The sequence below is a fragment of the Bufo bufo genome, chromosome 1 (genome assembly GCF_905171765.1).
Source record: "Bufo bufo chromosome 1, aBufBuf1.1, whole genome shotgun sequence".
Lineage (NCBI taxonomy): Eukaryota > Metazoa > Chordata > Amphibia > Anura > Bufonidae > Bufo > Bufo bufo.
The window spans coordinates 108,268,644-108,290,387 of NC_053389.1; the positions used below are offsets into that span (position 1 = coordinate 108,268,644).

General features: G+C 44.6%; 1 protein-coding gene across 4 annotated transcripts in view; it reads right to left on the reverse strand.

The window, feature by feature from the left end:
- Nucleotides 1–21,744, reverse strand: part of ACAP3 (ArfGAP with coiled-coil, ankyrin repeat and PH domains 3) — a 156,682-nt gene that overhangs the window by 49,365 nt on the left and 85,573 nt on the right. For all 4 annotated transcript variants that reach the window (XM_040427696.1, XM_040427715.1, XM_040427704.1 and 1 more), the window contains exons 5-7: nt 9,942–10,000; nt 4,002–4,185; nt 3,698–3,742 (exon numbers count right to left, since the gene is read on the reverse strand). In XM_040427696.1, coding sequence (XP_040283630.1) covers nt 3,698–3,742; nt 4,002–4,185; nt 9,942–10,000 — 288 coding nt within the window. The remainder of the gene's footprint in view (nt 1–3,697; nt 3,743–4,001; nt 4,186–9,941; nt 10,001–21,744) is intronic.

Consider the following 21,744-nt stretch of genomic DNA (forward strand, 5'->3'; position numbering starts at 1 on the left):
GCCTAGAAGAATGCATGTATTTAATGAATCCCTTCCTTTCCTATAAAGTGCATCTTCAGTATACATAGGAAGTACACTTTTCACAAAGAAAACATCAAGCCAACTGTTTAAAGAGCCCCCCCCCCCAAAAAAAATAAAAAATAAAATAGGACCCCACCTATCAGCAGTACAAAGGCGTCAACTAAGTCCAGTAAGTACCGCGGCCACTTCATCAATTATTTTTTTCTGTAAAACCTCTATAATCCCTTATTATTAGTGCTGGGCCAAAAGGCTGGGGTACAACCCATAAGATCACAAAGCAGAAGACCCCTATAATGTGAAATATTTTGACCAAGGAATATTAATAACCATAGTGACCACCATGATTTTCCTTTTTATCGCTACCACAGGCAGTGAATCCATATTAATATTGCTAGTGTTCACTACCCTACATAATTAGTAAATAAGTAAAGAATCATCAGAGACTTACATAGAGACCTTAAAATTATTAAGAGGTGCACCACGTCACCTAAAGGGCTTGTCCCACACTTCTCAAACCAGCACCTGGATCTGTACATTTTTTTATTTTCATGTAATTAAATATTTTAGTATAATTATTCACTGAAATCTATCTGTATAGCGCCATCTGCTGTTTGCTCTACTTCCCTGCAGCGATGAAGTGGTGTGCATGCACCTAACCGCCGCAGCCAATCACTGGACTTGGTGGTGATGTTAGCATTTATGGCATGTGACCAGGGAGGCCTTTGACTGACTGCAAAAAGTGACATGGATGTAGGACAGCACTGCAGGAGACGTAAACGGAGACCAGTGGGGACCATTGGAGTTGTGGCACTAGAATGGCACAGGATTGAACAAGTGAATATTGTTTGTTTTCTTTTTTAAATATTATTTTATGAACTCTCCTGCTGTTTGCCATTTTAATAAAAATCCTGGATAACCTCTTAAAAAATTCAATGTGCATGCAGCCATCACTAGGGGGAGCTCACTGCCCATCAGTCTACACAGCTAGTACTCACTGTGAACGGTAAAAATCTGTTTTCAGTGAAGTCCCTCTAGTGGGAACCGCAGGTAAGTGCAAAGTCTAGGGCTAGCTTTAAAGGTTATAGACACTTCCGGGTCAATTTTTTTATGGTTGCATTTTTATCATTTTGGGCTCAAAATCTTTTTTTTTTTTCAGATGGTCTTTATTAAAAATTTTCAGCAGTTTTTGTGATACATGCTGTTATAAGTGTCACGCCTTTTTCCTGCACCCTGATTGCTCAGTTGCGCCCTCTAGCGCAGTATTATTTTTTATGCTACTAAAGACTATGGACACTTTCAGGTCAATGTTTTATGATTGCATTTTGCTCATTTTGGGCTAAAAATAATTTTTTCAATTGGTCTTTATTAAAAATGTCTGCAGTTTTTGTGTTACATGCAGTTAAAAATCTGTCTATTTGCAGGCTGTCCCTCCTAAGTTCTGTCAGCTGACAGCTCATGTATAGCTCTCATCTCTGATCTCCTGACCTCATAAACAATCATTTAAGCCATATCCTTATCAATTTGATAGGAGTGTTTATGAGGTCATGAGATCAGAGCTACACATGAGCTGTCAGCTGACAGAACTCAGGAGGGACAGTCTGCAAATAGACTGATTTTTATCCGCATGTAACACAAAAACTGCAGACATTATTTTTAGCCCAATATGCTAAAACATTTTCCCGAAAACCTTAAATCAAATAAATAATAATTCTTCGCTAGAGGGCGCAACTGAGCAATCAGGGTGCAGGAAAAAGGTGTAACACTTATGTTATTGAGGTGCCACGCTCTCTCCTCTTGGAAACTTTCTGCCATTTAATAAATCTGAACGGGTCATATGAGACAGGTCCTCGCATCCATGACTCTTTTACACATATCTGGAGCAAGGCATATTTCTTCTAGTCTTTCTGATTGGCTCTTTAGGGGCCGCTTTCTGGCACAACTGTACTATAACTAACTATTTGGGCTTTACTATGGCATTGCACAGATGCCCTAATCAGTCGTGGGGACAGGTTTCCTTTAACAAATCCCACTAAAGTGATGAAAAGGTTTATTTACGCTGCCAATACACTAAATAACCACATATGCTCCAATTACAGGTTTATAGCCAAACTGGGTATTGATCCAGGCGATTGTTCTGTCCAATGGCAGGCTGGTCCACGGTGTCGTCTGCATAGCTTATGGAAATCCTTAGCAATTCATTACTTCCTGGCTTTACACAGTGTGACAGTATTAATTATTTTACAAAATCGATAGCAGATGAATAAATCAGGAGTTGTTTCCAATTAAAAGCAGAGGCCTGAATCCTAGATGACAACAAGGCGGACAACACGGCGCGCGGTATAGTAGGCTACAAATAACACAACGGGTGCAAAAAAGAAATGGCCTACACAATCAAAGAGGGCCTGCTGCAGACAGACGACCATTTCTAGAGAGAAGAAAAGGCTATTTCTAGATGGACATGTCTGTCAGGAACATTTCTGAGACGTGCGTCGGATGTGAGCACACACTCAAAGCTGGAGAATTTTGAAGCAAACCTTCTAGTGGTTGTACAGAATTATAAAAAGGGTCTGGTTTTTATCCCAAAGACAGCGCTTCTTATGTCCATGGGTTCCACCTACTTAAGACTGAGCTGTAATACCAGGCAGAGTCCATAGACCAGAGGGGCGCTGTTTTTGGAAACTATTCCTGCACAACCCCAGTAGAATGAAGCGCCACACAATGCTGCAATGTGTGGAAGAGAAAAAGCCCCACTGTCACAGAATACAGGCACCCTAAAAGAGGCATATATTCTGCATCTGTGGAGTACTTGATCTCCCCAACGCTGCACTCCCCTATTACCTGTATCATTTATTAGGGATTTGAGTACTGGAAGTACCGTATGTATTCAGAAAAAAACTGAAAATGTAGTTCCATAAAAGATCAAAGAGAATCTGTCACCGGGATCTTGGACTATTACCAGAGGGGAGCGGTTTTTGGAAACCCCACTAGAATGAAGCGCCACATAATAATGCAAAGTAATGAAAAGCATCCTAGTAACACATGACGAGTACTGCAGATAAGGAGTTCAGAACGCTATGCCCCCACTGACAGTGCTCTAAGCGGTGCTGAAATACACAGTCGGGACTCCTGCGCTAACATAATGGAGAGGACTCCTGTAGGCATGCACAGCAGTCCTGACAGTGTACTTCAGCGCAGCTTTGAGCTGGGGAATGGAGGGGAGTAGCAGCTATCTGGACTCCTTTCTTTAGTACTACTCATGTATTGCTGCAGATAGTCCAAGATCGTGGTAGAGTTTCATTCTAAAGACATCAGTTACATGTGAGCAAATGAACGTGGACTGAATGAATGAAGGAGGAAGGACCTAGACAAGGGCATGTAGAAGATACAGTCCCCTAGCCGGACTTTAAGAGGTTCCATACAGTGACTGGTATCCAGCTAAAAAGAACATTTGAGAAGAGTTTTGTAAGATGCTATCAGTCAGCTGTGCTCAGCCAATCCCTCCTACTGAGAGAAATATCAGTAAAGCCGATTGGCTGAGAGTATCTGAGAAGAAGGCTGTCCTTACAATGTTCCTCCCACTGTCCTTTTCAGCTGAATGCCTAGCACAGTATACAGACCCTACGATATAGAGGGTGTGAAATGGTGAGAATTTCCCTCTAACGTAAAGAATACTTACAGCATCCAGAACTTCAAACTTCTTTTTGGCTTGTAAGACATTTATCTAAAAAAAATAAAAAATATAAATTATTTTTCTTATATTTGCTGTACAATAGGCCATAATACCCCTGATCCCCTCACAAACAACAGGAGCGTCTGTACTGGCCAAGCATGCATGCTTATTTCAATAGGGGTAATGGACACAACGGCTACCAAGGACCTCTGGTGAGTCTCCTGAGGATCGGGCATGTTGGAATCTATAGGCCTGTGGTCAGAGAGCCCATTCTCTACATTCATTATATGACTGATAACAGGAATCTCACTTGTAGTACATAGTCCAGGGCCAGGTGCCGGAAGCATTTCCTTGTAATTGTCAGGGTACCCGTAGCTTCTTCTACCTCATGTGGTTTATGGCGGGGGGCCTGAGCATTTTTCACTAGTGCAATATCCAAGTCTTCTCTCACTTTGTCAAAATGCTTCTTCGATTCCTTGAACTTTCTCACATCTCTGAAATGAACACAGATAATATATATATATAGAGAGCCACAAATCAAAGTGAAAACGGACTAAGGCCTCATCCACATTTCCGTTTTTCATTGACATGTGCTATCTGCATTTTCCACGGACAGCACATGTACCCATTGATTTAAATGTCTGCACATTTCAGTATTCTTTTTACTGAACGTTGGTCCATAAAACATGCACTACTTTGATCCGTGATGCGGACCAAGCACGCCCATATAAGTCTACGGGTCCGTGAAAATCACGGACACACCACGGATGTCTGTTTTCCACTGAAGACTGATAGGAGATTCTTTGGAAATTAATTTTCAGTTGAGCAACGTCAGTAATTTACGGATGACACACGGATGGTAAAAAACGGACACACGGACCAACCACGGATCCTTCATGGACATCTTCACAGATGTACGCTTTGTTTCACTGACACGGAAATGTGGATGAGGCCTAAGTGTGCCCATAGACATAAAAGGCTTTTCTGATCTCATAAATCTTAACTCTCTGCTTCATGAACAATTGTTTATTGCATTATAGAAGGTGCGGTGGTCTCTACACAGGAGGAATCCCTAGCACGTGGCCCCTGCAGGATGAAACTTACCAGGAAAGGTTAAAGGACCTTAATATGTATAGCTTGGAAGAAAGAAGAGACAGAGGGGATATGATAGAAACTTTTAAATACATAAAGGGAATCAACTCGGTAAAGGAGGAGAGCATATTTAAAAGAAGAAAAACTACCACAAGAGGACACAGTTTTAAATTAGAGGGGCAAAGGTTTAAAAGTAATATCAGGAAGTATTACTTTACTGAGAGAGTAGTGGATGCATGGAATAGCCTTCCTGCAGAAGTGGTAGCTACAAATACAGTGAAGGGGTTTAAGCATGCATGGGATAGGCATAAGGCCATCCTTCATATAAGATAGGGCCAGGGGCTATTCATAGTATTCAGTATATTGGGCAGACTAGATGGGCCAAATGGGTCTTATCTGCCGACACATTCTATGTTTATGTTCCAGAGTTCTGACCATAGCAGATTAATAATCCTTTTCCAGCATAGGAACAGGAAACTGGAATTGCCTGAGCCAGCATAAGCCGGACACGGACAGCGCTTTATGGATCCCATTGACTAAATAGGCATGCATACCAGCATTTTGTCATTTTTTCCCCCCAGAATCTGAGGCTCCTGCCAGAACCTTTAACAAAGATGTGAACGTAGCCTAACCTAGCATAAAGCTCCAAAACTCCACCTAGTGGTGGCTGCTCGCAATCAGAATTTTGTTATTCTACAGAGATGCCTCTCCAAATGACCAGCATATATTATACATACTGCCCATTTCCTTGGAGAAGGCTACCCGCTTGAAGACCGATTTTCAATGCAATTTTAGGTAGTCATCCCAAAGAGGTCCAAGGGCTGCATTACCTACAGAGATGTAGCTGAGGAAACCGCTGCTATTACATGCAGCGATCTCCTCCACAGTATGGGGAGGAGCGATCGCCAACGCCACCGCTTGTCCAGATACTGAATCGTTGTTTGCTGATTACACTGCACAATTTGCTGCCGACAAACAAGGATTTTTGAGCATGCTTAAAAATCTTGATTGCCCAAAAAAATGAGCGTTTGCTCATTCATCAGGTAATCGGCGGCAGTATTACACTGCCAGATCATTGCTAACTAGCGTTACTACGAATGCTTGTTAGCAATCAGCTTGCCGACAATCTATTCAAAGGGGTTAACTAGGAGTTTAAAGGGGTTATCCTATCACAATTATTACTGTCTGAGTCATAAAGATTGGATCATAGTGGTCCGACCTCTGGTACTCCTACGATCCTCTCTGAATGGAGTGGTAGTGCGCAAGTCAGTCCAGCACATCATTAATTTCTATTGGGGCATTATTACTGTGAAGGGGGCACAGAGGGCATTACTCCTGTGAAGGCGGCACAGAGGGCATTACTCCTGTGAAGGGGGCACAGAGGGCATTACTCCTGTGAAGGGGGCACAGAGGGCATTACTCCTGTGAAGGGGGCACAGAGGGCATTACTCCTGTGAAGGGGGCACAGAGGGCATTACTCCTGTGAAGGGGGCACAGAGGGCATTACTCCTGTGAAGGGGGCACAGAGGGCATTACTCCTGTGAAGGGGGCACAGAGGGCATTACTCCTGTGAAGGGGGCACAGAGGGCATTACTCCTGTGAAGGGGGCACAGAGGGCATTACTCCTGTGAAGGGGGCACAGAGTGGGCATTATTACAGTGAAGGGGCACAGAGTGCATTACTACTGTTATAGGGGCACAGTGAGGGCATAACTACTCTGAAGGGGCACAGAGGGCATTACAACTGTGAAGGGGGCACAGAAAGGGCATTACAACTGTGAAGGGGGCACAGAGAGGGCATTACTACTGTGAAGGGGGCACAGAGAGGGCATTACTACTGTGAAGGGGCACAGAGAGGGCATTACTACTGTGAAAGTGGCACAAAGAGGGCATAACTACTGTGAGGGGGCACAATGAAGATATGAGTACTTTAAGGGGGCACAATGTGAGCATAACTACTGTAAAAATTGTACAGTAAGGGCAAATACTGTGTGGGGGCACAGTGTGGGCACAACTACCGTGAGGGGGCACAATATGGGCATAACTACTGTGGGGGGGGGGGCACATATCTGGACAAAAATACTGTGAAGGTTGTACAATGAGGGCAATGGGGCACAACTTATTTTTAAGTATTAGGGGGTGCCAGAGAAAGGATCCGCCCTGGGTGCCAAACACTCTAGGCATGCCACTGGTAAACCTATGAGCTCGACCCTGGAACTTCCAGTGGCACTGGAAGAAAGCTGAGGCAATTGCTATATGATTGTGTTCTTTAAATATTTTGTCACCATCTAACAGTAGATATGGCTGGTGGCAGTTAGAAATGGAAGTGATCATGTGCATCAGTGAGGTGACCAGAGAAATATGGAATAGAAACAGCAGGTGGCGCTATACACGTACATTTTATGAAAAAACTCAGATGCTACACTCATTTTTTAATTACATGCAAATACAAAAGTATTCAGATCCAGGTGCTGGTTTAAAAAGTGCAGAATATATTTCCTGGGACAACCCCTTTAAGTTAACAGCAGGAAATACAGATTAAAAAAAAAAACACATTACCTGGAAAATCCCTGGCCTATCATTTTTTCTCCTGCTTCACTTCTTAACTTCCCTGACAACCCCTTTAAGACAATATTAATAGATAACAACCCTCACCCGCACGCTGAGGAAAATTTTCTAAACGAGATCTGCACCCAACTTGATAAAACCTGCAGCATTAATGTAGATCTGAAACGCAGCGGATGAAATCGACTGTATTTCCGTTATGAATTCAGCCACAAAATCCCGAAATGTCTGGATTTTGCTGCTGCGGATTTACAACGGATGCGCCGTGGATGAGCTGCCGATCCCCATCCTGTGCTTCACTGATCACAGAGCTGAACCGCCAGCACGGATATATCAAGAAGAGCGGCAAAATGTATTGACCCCAAAAATGATCTGCCGACCTTGACGAGCAGAATCACAGAGGTGGTCTTATCGCTCCCCTCAGCCTGCTCTTATGGGACCATATATTTCCCTACGTATAGGCTGACATCTTGTGTACACCGCACTGTTCGAGTGTAAACCATGGACACGTCTGACTGGAGAGGCGCACAGGAAGGAAGGAAGAAAAGTAAGCGTGGAAGATGTCAAGAGAGTTTAAGTCCCCCTCCCCCATAAACACAGAGCTTCTGCTTCTGACAGATTCTCACTTAATTACCCGTTACTATGGAAACTGTCTCCCTCCGCCTGCCAGCGATGGAGCCGCTCTGTGGCCTACATACATCCATGGAGCTGGAGAACCTGCTCAGCTGCTGCAGAGGAGCCTCACAGCAAGGAAAGGACTTCTCCCACATGGAAGTTCTCTCTCACTAATTATTCAGATTATTAAATTAACGTTATTTTTAATTATTATTATTTTTTTATTATTAAATAAACTTACGTACAAATACAAGAGAGGATGCAGCTTGCCTGACATTGCAGATGTCCTAAGGCTGTGCTTATGCCCTCTGTTATCTGACCTATCTGCAATAGGAGGCCTCAAACCATATCCCTTAAAGGGGTCGTCCTATCTCAGACACTGATGGCATATCGCTAGGACTTGCCATCAATATCAGGTAGTTGTGGGTCCCACCTGTGAGACCTGCTCCCATCTCCAGAACGGTGCCCCCAAAGTGAAGGAGGGCGCAACGCACAAGCGCAACCACCCTCCGATCACCCTTATGGGAGTTCTGAAAATAGCAGTGAATGGACAGCATGGCGCGCATGCGCAGTGCACCCTCCTTCATTTCGGGGGCACCGTTCTGGAGATAGCAATGGGTCCCGATGACAAACCCCTTTAAGCTCTCCCCCCCCCCCATCAATAGTGTAGTAGACCCCATTATAGGATATCTGTGGCTGTTTTATGGACGAATGTGTAGTTTGTGTATGTAATGTGAAACTATGACGCTATGACTGCGCTATATACTGCATGTATATATGAATGTACTGTGTTTAGTATGTATATGTGTTTATTGTGTGTCCTTTGTGTATATACGTGTGTACATGCGTGCGTGTAAGATTTGCGATTGTGTGTTGTGCACCTCGTATTTTTAGCACTTTAAAACCTCTTGCACATGACCAATATGGTTTCTGCTTCAGTTTTCGATCCGTATCCGCTTTTTGCTTTAGAGTGTATTCGGTTTTTCACTGATCCGATAGACTTTAATGGGGGGCTCGGATCAGTGAAAACAGACATGAATAGGACATGTTCTAAAAATATCGGAACAGATAGACGGATTGGTTAAAATAACTAAAGAGTACATTACGCCATTGAAATGCCTTGGTTGCATTGCTATCCAAGGGACATCGGTTATAAAAACGAATGCTACACGGAAAAAAAAAAAAACGTGTGAAAGGGGCCTAAGGGTCCTGGGTTCAAATCTGACCAAGACCAACATCTGTATGGAGTCTGTCTGTTCTCAATGCACTTGTGCACATTTTCTCCCACCTGCCAAAAACCAAACCAAACTTCCCAAAATCTAACAGGGTAGATGCTTTCTATGACATTGGCCCCAGGGTGTTTGAGGGTCTTTTAAATTAGATTGTGATCCCCGTTGAGGAGAAGGGCTAAGTGTTATAAAAATGGCAATACAATCTGCAAGAAAGATCATTCAATCTAAAGGCCCTTTATACGAGCCGATGATCCGGCGGTTATTGTGAAGGAGCTCATTCCCGATAATTGCCCTGTGTAAAGGTGCCGCCAATCTTCCGATGAGTGAGCATGCAAGGACGTTATTGTGGACGGCAAAATCATGGTTTCTGGGCAGTAGACTGACATCTGCTGACTGCATGATGTAAACGCAGCTGTCCCCTCCGCTCACAATCAGGCAATTATCGGGAACGAATGGTCCATTCCTGATAATTGCCTGCACAGTCGGCTTATGTAAAGGAGGCAGAATAACTCCCCGCAGACCCTGCATACAATATATGACTAATGACCTTGCAGCTTATCAGCATGGTGGCCTGTTATGGATTGCCCCGTGTGCAACAGACAGCATGTGGACCCATACGAGGCAATAGTGCAATTCACACATCCGACTGGTGGCCCTTAGGAAGGAAAACTAGCGCTCTGCTGGTAACATTTTAGCAATACGCATTGTTGTACCTACTGCACATCAAGAAGAAGGAAATGCACTCACTCTTTAACAAAGGTGTGGAGCTGCTGTCGTACAGAGCGCTGTGCCTGATCGAAAAGGATCTGCAAGAAAGCAATACCGAGTTATTGTCATGTACTAAACAACATACAGTGCTTAGTCTCAACCAGATGACCACATACAGGAAGACCGAGGTCACAATGTACATATATCTAGAAAATCAGCTGAAAGTGCACAACTAACAAGAGCGGAAAAATACCTGCAAAAGCAAAAGAAAAACTGAATATGAGAACAACGCTCACATAATGTAACTAATGAATGTGAATAAGACCACTAATAAACATTGGCAACTTCCTAGTTCACATTATAAATTACTATCATTCTCAGCACAACCCCCTTTATATAGAAGGCAACGTGGTAGCTGATCGGCGTGAGTCCGACTCCTGACACCCCCTGCAAACAACTTATTTTACTGGTGGAGGCCACATCCTTTCAGGTGAATTTAGCATTAAATGGCAGCCATTAAGGTCAGTTCGGCAAAACGGCTCTTAAACCTGACTCATAAAGAGGGGAGGGGTCCTGGACCCCCTATAATGACATTTAAATGGCTTCATAGGTGCTTAAGATAAGAAGCATATTTAAAAGACTATGCATTGGTCCTCCAATCACCAATGGCTGTGATGGGGTCCAAGGGCACTGGATACTTCTCATGTTGGCTCTACAACCTCCCCATAGTCTCTCCTACATTTGCCCTACATACCTTAGGGGTGGTAAAGACTTACCTACTGGATATACAAATGTCTCACTGGATATATCCATGCAAAGAGCCCTTGTAGGCAAACTGAATTCTGAGGTGTAAGCTGGCTCCTTCCTTATTGTACAGTATACTGGAGTGGTGGTGGAATGGAAGCCCAAGATGGTCACCAATTGAAGTTTTGCTCCTGGACATCATAATCTCCATGTATTACTATACACTAATGTGATAGTGTCTACGGTATATATAATGGCATATATGATGGAGTCTAAAAAAATGGTATTAATAGATGACTCCATCAATTTCTGTTTTATTCTATACAGCCATTTTAGTTATATTTGTTTCTTGGAAAGTCAGCTCACAACCTATATAGCCACCATAAATGCTCTTAAAGGGGTTGTCAACTTGTCATTTTCCTGAATGTCGACAGCCCAGGAGAAGGTATACATCATTGTACAACTGAACAGATTTGAAGGTTTATGACCTCTGTGGAAGTTAATGCCGCCATAGCCACCCCCCCACCTTGTCAGAAGAAGTCAATTTAAAGTCTTGTATTTACAGGTGATAATCATTTAAATGTTATAATAATATATAATAATGAAAGCACAGACTACATATTAGGCTACAATCACACGACCGCAGTGTTTTGCGGTCCGCAAATTGCGGATCTGCTAAAACACGGATACTGACTCGTGAGCATTCCGCACATGGCCGCCACGGCGATAGAAAATACCTATGAGAATAGGACATGCTCAATCTTTTTTGCGGAGCCGCGTGACAGAACTACGGATGCGGACAGCCCACGGTGCGCTGTCCGCATCTTTTGTGGTCCCATTGACATGAATGGGTCCGCACCCGTTCCGCAAAATTGCGGAACAGATGCAGACTCATTCATAGGGTCATGTGAATGAGCCCTTAACAGAAGTGTGTGAAGGACAATGCAATTCTAAACGAGTCCAGCAGAGGGCAGCAAACATTCACACTTTTAAACAGAAGGCACTGTCGCCCACACGTGCGCGCCACTTTTGTAGTGACATGTGGTATGTAAACAATGGAAAATTAGTCACAAGTGACAGTGTAATTAAGCTCAACACGTGCATGTTTACTATAGAAAAATCCTGGGGATGCTCATTTTACCTTCTTCATGTTGTATATGGGATTAGAAATATTTAAAATCACAACACACCGACAACTAATAATAAGAAAAAACGTAACATAAGGCGTAAAAAACAAAAAAGTGTGGTGTTTGTTTAGGTAAAAACCTAATGCTTTTGTTCAAGGCAGAAAGCTCCACAGATTTTTACCGACACTGTATTAGGCTACACCCGATTCTACAGACACCACTGATCCGCCTGAAGAAGGGCTTGAAACGTTGCTCTTGTCTTGCGTTAATTTGAGTAAACGACCAATAATTGTGTTTCACTTCCTTCGAGTGGTGTTTCAATTTCTGAATATAGGCATATGGCCCCTATAGAGGAGCACCTAAAAGTCACAAAGATGCGTCCATCCAGTGGGAAACTGTATTAGGAAATATGACGGACACTGCCTGCCAAGACCTTCCTCCTCCATGACATCAGGAGTGTCCCAGGGAACAGGCTGATGTAATCACACAGGCTTAGAATATGACTAAGGAGACCGGGAGAGGGAAGCACAATTCTGATGAAAATCAATACTAGCCTCGCCCTTGCAGGTGGGGGTAATATCTGCAGCATTACAGCTTATAGCACTGCAGGAGCCTGGAACGGACAGCTGGGTTCCCTCTGTAAAGTCCCGGAACAGAGAAAACTCCAATACAGGCCATTTCAGCCCCTAGATGCCGCAGTCAATAGTGACCACGGCATCTAGGCAGTAAGAGGGAGGGGGCTCCTAGGAGAGCTCCATCCCAATAACTGTGCTGTATAATGGTGCCCCCAATCACCTGATGAACGAGTATTCGCATTGTTGATGTGGTTACTGAAATCATTGTTTCTGGGCAGTCCTGTGTAATCAGTATGGGGATAAGTAATTGCAGTAACAATTGCTCCTCCCCATACAGAGGAGATGAATGCTAAATGAGCAGGCAATTATCCAGAAGAAATGGTTTGTTCCAAATAATTGTCTGCACAGTTGGCCCAAAGCTAAGTTCTTATCAAACTGATAAGAATATAGCAGAGTATCTGTCAGCATGATCATCCCTGGTAGGGTTGATCATGCTGATTAAAACAATACCTTTCTAATGGACAGCACAGGGACTGAACTCAGACACATTACAGTCAATGAGCCATCTCACGCGTCCTATTTTACAGACGGACCATTAGTCTACACACACTACTTTGGTCCGATTCTCAGGCCAGACGTGAAAAACGTAAGACATACTGATGCCATATGGATGAAACACAATCGAGTCAGAGGCAGTACTGATTCCACTGATGGAAAATTGTCCTTATGGTACGGTGCAGAAAATCTACAGTGGTTCTGGCCAAAAAAGCCTGAAATGGGCTGTAAGATTCATGGCGGGCCTATGCATTGTAAAGGTGGAGAATTTGCAGCATTTAAAGCGGACCTTTCATGTTTTTTTTTTTTATTCTAGATAAATACCTTTACTTGCGGGGTACCCTCCACTGATGCTGCCACCCTGCCTGTTTTTTTTAAATATCGCTCCTACACCCCTGTAGTTTTCCTGCTCAGTATGTTAATATTGAGTATCGGTACAGGGAGGAGGAGACGCCGGGGTTTCTCAATGGGAGTCTCCTTCTTCCTGTACCGATGCTCAGTATTAACATACTGAGTGGGAAAACTACAGGGACGCACAGCGGGGCGTAGGAGCGATATTTTTAAAAAACAGGCAGGGTGGCAGTATCCGCGGGGGGTACATAGAAATCATTGGACCCCATAGCAAGAATCTGAATTGGGCACCCATAACTCCGCCCACTACCCACCCCTGGCCCATCCAACCACCTGCCCTTGGCTCCTCCCCTGCCACCCCCCCCCGTTGTATTCCTACTAACCCACAGAATGAAGGGGAACAGGTCAGTTTTGCCGCAGAGGGAATGCCATAGGAGCAAAACCCGTAAAACGGTGGAGAAAAATATATATTTTTCCAATTCCACCCCATTTGGAATTTTTTGCCTGCTTCCCACTACATTGTATGCCATATTAAAGTACAACTTGTCCTGCAAAAAATAAGCCCTCAAATAGATAGGTTAACAAAAAAAAAAAAAAGTTATGGGTCAAGGAAGATGGGGAAGAAAAATGAAAATGAAAAAAATGAAAAAACCTCCGGTATCCTAATGGTTAAAGGGGTTATCCAACCCCTATAATGCCCCCCAAAATTCTGGGCACCACATACAGGTAATACTAATACCAATGCCCGGTGGGGAAGAGGTGCAGCTATTAGCAGGCTGCGACGGAAATGAGCCTCCCTAGCGTCACTCGCGATGCTAGGGAGGCTCATTCCCATCATGGCCTGCTATTGATGCCCCCCCCCCCCCCAAATCTCCGGATGTTTTCATCTCTGCACGACGGGGGGATGCAGTGGCGGCCGTGTGGGCATTAGGAGGGATGCGGTTGCCGGAGAGCGGGCGAAGTATTACCTGTATGAGGTGCCTGGGCATTTTGGGGGGCATTATAGGGTTTGGATAACACCTTTAACTCCTTGCTGCTGCTGCTGCATAATGTGCATAACCCTGAGTGGGGATGTGAAGCTGTGCTGGCTGGGCACTCTGTCCTCTATCAGCAAGCAGAGTTCATGGGGGGGGGGGGAGCACACTGTCCTGAGTCCTCTATCTATGAGCCTACAGTGTCCCCCCCAACCCCACAGGGACTCTGCTTGCTTGATGCTGCTCTCCCCCCATCACGAATACCCACAAACTTTTTTGACTCTTCTTACTGTGGGCAGCTCGGCTGTGGCACACATCAGGGGCAGGCAAGTGTTTTTTCTGGGCCGGCGGCAGTGATGCTGGGGGGGCGGCCTGGCTGTGTTCAATGATAGACTGTTCTCCAGTCCGGTACGGTGGGTGGCTGTTGAGGCAGGCGGGCAGCGCGTGAGCGCTGACCGAGCATAGGGGAAGCAAGCAGGGCCTGAAACGGAACAGATGACATATGGGCGGGGCCTTCCGTTCGCTCCAGGCCCCCCGTGCCACGGGCCCCATAGCAGCTGCGTGGTCTGCCTATATTGGCAGTACGCCACTGGCAGCATCAGCGGGGGGTACCCCGCAAGTAAAGGTATTTATCTAGAATAAAAAAAATATATATATATGAAAGGTCCACTTTAAGCCTCTTTCACACTTCAGTGTTTGGTCAGTGGTTTCCATCAGTGATTTTGAGCCAAAACCAGTTGCGGCTCTAAACACAGAACACGTGCAGATCTTTCCCTTATACCTTATGTCTGTGGAGGCTCCTGTCCTGGTTTTGGCTCACAGTCACTGATGGAAATCACTGACCAAACACTGACGTGTGAATGAGGCTTTAGGCTACGCCTCTAGGGCCTGACTGTATAATGGAGGCTACTCGTCAGCTCAGATACTAGGACAGGCTGTCCTGTGATTAATGGCACATAACCGCTAATAACAGCTTGCAATAAGGATTAGTGAAGTTTGTGCAGCTGCCAAGTTCGGTCAGAGAGAAGATCAAGTGTGACATTCATCTACCCATGGGGGGGGGGGGGGGGGGCAGTTACTTTGTGGGGTGAATCAATAATCATGAAAATGAGTCCATCAATGACTTGTCTGATGTTACTTGTTTTTTTTAGAGATGCTGATCGATGAGCCAGTAACAGAGGATGGGCTATCCAGTCCGGGAGGCTTATCTGCCCTCATACTTTAAGCAGAGATTTAAAGGGGTTGTCCCATGAATGATATTCTACAGTTTTCAAACCTGCAGGCAGATCTGAATACTTTTGTAATTGCATGTAATTAAACATTTTGTATAGCCACCAAGTTATTCAATAACATGTACCTGTATAGCGCCACCTGCTGTTTTTTTTTCTTATTTCTTTGTCCTGCTCTCTGAGAAGGCCGCACATGCTCAGTTTCATCCGCCACCTGCCTCCTGGGCTGTGATAGGGAGAGCATGGACACGCCCCCTGAGCTCCAGAAGAAAAGACACTCCCCTTGAGCTGCCAGCTTGATATAAATCTAGCAGAGCAATGAATGGGGAGATCTCTGGATCCATGTGAGGTACAGGGCTGGTTCTAGCTTTGTTAGAAAGAGATTGCCATGTGCTATATGACGTCTGATTATAATTTTTTACATTAATCATGGGATAACCACTTTAATGATGCTAACTGGACATACTTCATCACTGTCCCGAACACTGGTACAGCAAAGCTTCCTCTTCTTTCAGGGCAGGGGGTGTTTCCATCCTGGTGTGGCTCTTTCCCCATCACAGCTATGGAGTGTGTCCTTTCTGCTGCAGCTCTCTCACTGCAACAGCTTCTAACAGTAGATATGGCTGGCGGCAGTTGAAGCATAAATATTAAGCACATGTGACCACCTCAGTAAGCGGACGTGTACATTGCTATACAGAGTAAACAGAGGGCACCATTATAATAAGTATAAATAATATCTCACAACTGGAATTTTTTTTGTAACATTAAATAAATTACAAAAGTAGCTAGTTTACTGAATTATATTAAAATAACATATAATGGTGGCACAACCCCTTTAAAGAGGGCCTTTCACCGCTCCTGACATGCATATTGTAAGAGCTTCATGCATTCCCCATGTGATAACAATTCTGGAGCATCTATTCTTATGGCTCTATGGTGTGCTGTTCCTTTATTATTTCTACTAGAAGTTATGAATGAATTGCTAGCAGTCTGCAGGAAGGGTACAGAGGGGTGGTAACCACTTGGGGGGTGTACCTGCACAGTCTGAAAATTGCAGCACTGATTGGATAGAGTGAATCTGTGCACGGACACACCCCAACTTGTTACCACCCCTCTGTACCCTTACTGCAGACTTCTAGCAATTCAGTCATAACTTCTAGTAGAAATAATAAAGGAATGGCACAACATAGAGCCATAAGAAGAGAGGCTCCAGAATTGTTATTACATGGGGAATGCATGAAGATATTAAAACAGGCATGTCAGGAGTGGTGAAAGGTCCTCTTCAAGGCACATGGTGACTAATAAAATGCAGAGATTATAGGACTGGGGTTGTTTTTAGTGATAAATTACATATACATAGCAGTGCATACACACAGAGACAGACGAGCTGTGTGCGTCAATGCAGCAGAGAGGATTTTGATATAATATGTTATCTGTTATCCTGCACATAAACCTACTAAATTATCATAATGCACAAAATAAACAGGGTAATAATAGCAAATCCAGCTCTGCTCCATCCTCTCTGTCAGACACGTTGTTGGACTCTCACATTGGCCCGCGGTTTTCTAACTTCAAAGTCATACATATGCAAACAAAGCCGCACGCCAGCTCCGTCAGATGCTTTGAATTGTCAGCGATCTGTGTTGACTCATTAAGGATTCAGCCTCAGGAACAGAGTCCAGGAGACGGATTCACACGAGCGAAGGCTGAGGGGCCCTCCAAAAAAAAGAACAGCCACGCTGAGTAACGTCCTTATCTGTGCTTGTTGTCCATTTTATATAAACGATTTTCAAGTGTTGGAGGATGAGGACAGTAGTCTAGTGGAAGAGGGCAGCTAAGCTGATAGGAGTCACGACACAGAAATGCTGCATGAATATGCATCATATTATGGCAGGCGGCAAATAGATCAATTATATAGATATGCGGACATAATGTCACAAAACCAAAATGTGATGCGTCACCGGACCGGCCCTGTCAGGTTCATGTAGGCTACTGATCATTACCATAAAGGTATTACTCACTATGGCATACATACAACCCTTATGTCATCAATAATGTCTAATGGGTTTTGAAACAAAGAAATAGTCCCTAGTGGACCATCATTGGTTCCAAAGGCAGCTGCATATGGGCTTGTTTTCTCTGGACCTTTGGGGCCCACTATTGCATCAGAGCCTGGGCCCCCCGGAGGATCCTCTGGTACCCTGGTGGGCCAGTCCGACCCTGATTACATGGACGCCTCAAGGGGGAAAATACTTCTGCATTGTATATATCTCACTGGTCTGGCACCCAAGTCCAACACTAATGCTGGGTTCACACCAGAGCGTACTGAACGTACGCTCTGTATGCGCGATTGTACGGGCGTTTACAATCGCGCCGCGGAGACAAGCGAACGCCCATTGTCGCGCGTTTCCGGAAGTCTATGTACGCGCGACACTACGCCCCAAAGAAGCTCCTGAACTTCTTGGGGCATCTGGCGTTTTACAGCGCGATCGTACGCGCTGTAAAACGCCCAGGTGAGAACAATGCCGATAGGAAAGCATTGGTTTCTCCTTGTTGAGCGTTTTACAGCGCGTAGGAACGCGCTGTAAAACGCTCAGGTCTGAACCGGCTGTTAGGACTCATGCACACAACTGTGGTTTTGGTATGCTTCAGATCCGCATTTTTTGAAGATTGCATGCGGACCCATTCACCTCAGCACTTATCTGTAAGTCCGTTCCGCGGCCCTGCAAAAAAAAAAAAAAAAATAGAACATGTCCTATTCTTGTCCGTTTTGGATAGAACATTTGTGAAGGATTCAAAAAAAATAAATAAATAAATGGCGGCAGGATCTCGGCCGGTATCCTTGTTTTGCAGAACGCAAAAATGGCTACTGCCGTGGGCATGAGCCCTAATGCACAGACAGATATGGTGAACCCATGGGAGAGTGCCATGAGGGGCCAGACAACAAATTCAGGATCTCTACAGAACCCTACAGTCGGACATAAGTGTAAGCACGAGCTCCACAGGAAGAAATTCCAATGGGCCTGTGAGGTTATGAAGTTATTAGGACAGCTGCCCCCCAAACACTAGAACTGCTCCTTATCCGTACAGACATTACATTAGTTATATAGATTTGTAAAAAGAACGGGCACAGTCTACGTGTGAGCCACAACCTCTGCCTAGTATCATTATATAATAGCCCTGTACTGTATATGGGACGCCATGTACTACTATAGGGCTATATGGTTGATAATGCTACTACATATATCACAATAGGGCTGTATATATAATTCAGGTGAACCGTATATCACTATAGGACTGCATAAATATATAGTTATGGTGCTCCTTTTATCACTATAGGACTAAATATGTAATAACCTGGCTCCACATATCACTATAGGGCGGTATATAAAATGATGGCGCTTCATTTCTGACTATAGAGATGCATATAAGGGTCAAGGAGCTCTCGGTTATTGTCTTAAAGGGGTACTACGCTGTATTTTTTGCAGTGGCCCCTCCTACCACCAATGTTGGTACAGCTGATGTTTTTTCTGGTCCGCCCACTTGTGTTAGCCCTGCCTGCTGCCAATTTGGACTGCCCACCAATATGAAAAAAGGGTGTGTGACATGCATTATATATACAGATTTAGCAGTATGATAGGTGTCCACTCAGGTATTAAAATGCAGTCCTATGTAAAACGTTTTTTTTTTACCAATGTGGATGCTACAAATCAGCGCAACCTACAATACGCCGACGAGTGAAAAATCTGACCTCATTTTTTGCTGTCAGTGAATCTGTAGATGGTTGTCAACATGGCTGTGAAGGTGTTGTAAGTGAGAACTAGACTACTAGGCCTCCATCAGCGTGGAAGCCCTCCTCCCCCCTCCGCTCCAGGACTTTTGCATTAATCATGCCTTCAGAGACAGGATGAGGGAAGACCCCTTCCAGTCAATAGCTCTGAGGGTAGATAAGGAAGAGCTCAGTGGATGTTTAGTTCATATCCAAACGTTTCCTGTGTGGCAGCTCGTCTCCAGGCATGCCCCCACCACTCCCAGCCTGCTGTCTCTTGCTAAACCTTTTACATTAAGTCATCAGGAAATTAGATAGGATTTGCTGTCTGACCTTCCGCTGCCTCCCATCTCTAAACCTCGGGATCTGCTGCTTTTGACGCAGTGAGATGAGGCTTGGAGCCCTTTACAATCGCTGAGTGCTGGAGACTTGGCCGTCAGCTCTTTCCATTCTGAGAATGGGGAGATTACATTGAGCTACCAGCTAAATCCTTTTATTTCCCCTTCTATTTTGCTGCAAAAGGAAGACTAGCTCAATTCTGTACTTCATATAATGCTTTATATGTTACGTACACATGACATATATAGGGCAAGCACGCTGTCTCCCTTCTTTATGGTGATGTAATCGCCATGAGGCTTCTCATGAGAGAGACAAGGGAGTCATTATGATTGCAGGCTCTGGAGCCTGAGGGGGCAAAAAGTTCCTTCCGCCCAAATGGGACCAGTACTATAAATGATAGGTCATGGGGCCTAGAAGCTTCAAGTTACTCCTCTGTGGTTGAGCATGGGAAAGTCTCATGAGAGCTTCACATGACTACAGGACTTCCTGGTGCCATAAAAGACTTAAGGTCTCCGGTGATGGCTTCAGATGGTCGTGTCCATGAAAGTGTATCTCCAGCCAGAACAGTTGCTTGACGGTGACTTCTTGTCAGCCATATTGGCTTTTATGGGGGAAGGAGGGAGTTTATCTGTCATCCAACCCCAACTTTAAAAATGCCCAAATGGGACCAGTACCATAAATGATAGGTCATGGGGCCTAGAAGCTTCAAGTTACTCCTCTGTGGTTGAGCATGGGAAAGTCTCATGAGAGCTTCACATGACTACAGGACTTCCTGGTGCCATCCAGTGATGGCTTCAGATGGTCGTGTCCATGAAAGTGTATCTCCAGCCAGAACTGAAAATGCAAACCTGCTCCTGATTCTTTGTGCGTAGTAACTCTTCACAGTCTTATTTTCTTGGACATAAAGCAGCTGCTTGATGGTGACTTCTTGTCAGCCATATTGGCTTTTATGGGGGAAGGAGGGAGTTTATCTGTCATCCAACCCCAACTCTAAAAATGCCCAAATGGGACCAGTACCATAAATGATAGGTCATAGGGGCCTAAAAGCTTCAAGTTACTCCTCTGTGGTTGAGCGTGAGCAAGTGTCATAGGAGCTTCACATGACTACAGGACTTCATGGTGCCATAAGGTCACTCAAGGTCTCCAGTGATGGCTTAGTAACTCTTTACAGTCTTCACAGTCTTCTTTTCTAGGACATAAAGCAGATGCCTAACGGCGAGTCCCTGTCAGCCATATTGGCTTTCATGGAGGAAGGAGAGAATTTCTCTGTCATCCAACCGCAACTACAAAAATCTTTATTGGTCCATCGAGATGCACAAAAAAAAAAAATATTGAATAACAATGGGAAGTATACTATAGTCCATCAAAAACATCAATAGGAGAAGATCTAGTTAGCATCTTCTCATGTTTCAATAAGTTTTATTGCTCATCTTACTTTACTCTGAAGTCCATACAGATATACTTTATGGTAGGACAGTACACAGAGGTGCATTGATTCAATGGCAAAAGTAAAACTGGGTTCCTCCTTTTGATGTAAGCCTTTAACCGAGCCCATAAACATTAAGGGGGATATCCAGGGGATAATCATTAGTGTTCCTCTGGATAAGTCATCAGTATCAGATCTGCAGGGGTGCGAGAATCGGGCACCCCGCCGACCAACTGTTAGGAGAGGCCTTGAGTGCTGCAGCCTCTTCCTAGGCCAGTGACATCACTGTATATCGGTAACATAGACTAGTTGCAGCTCAGCCCAATTCAGGTCAATGGGGCAGAGCTGCAATACCAAGCACTGCCACTGTACAATGTACGGCGCTGTCCTTGGAAAGCTGCCGGGATCCTTCATCGGTCACCAGAGCTCCGGTGGGCACAGCGGATCCTTGAAACAGCTGATTGGATGGGATGCTGGGACTTGAACCCCCGCTTATGTGATAATGATAATTTATCCTGAGGATAAGTCATCATTATCTTTTCCAGGTTAATCCCTTAAGGCCCTCATTCACAATAGGCTGATGTACAGAATCTGCCCAGTTTTTTGACAGAACCAGCCAACAATCTACTGGAGAACTCCCATAGTGAAGCCAATGCCAACTGTGTTTTCCTCTCTCCCCATTGAAAACACATACATGCTTGGCTAAGAGGGGTCTTGGTATGCATCTACACCACACATACACCTCATCCTCTC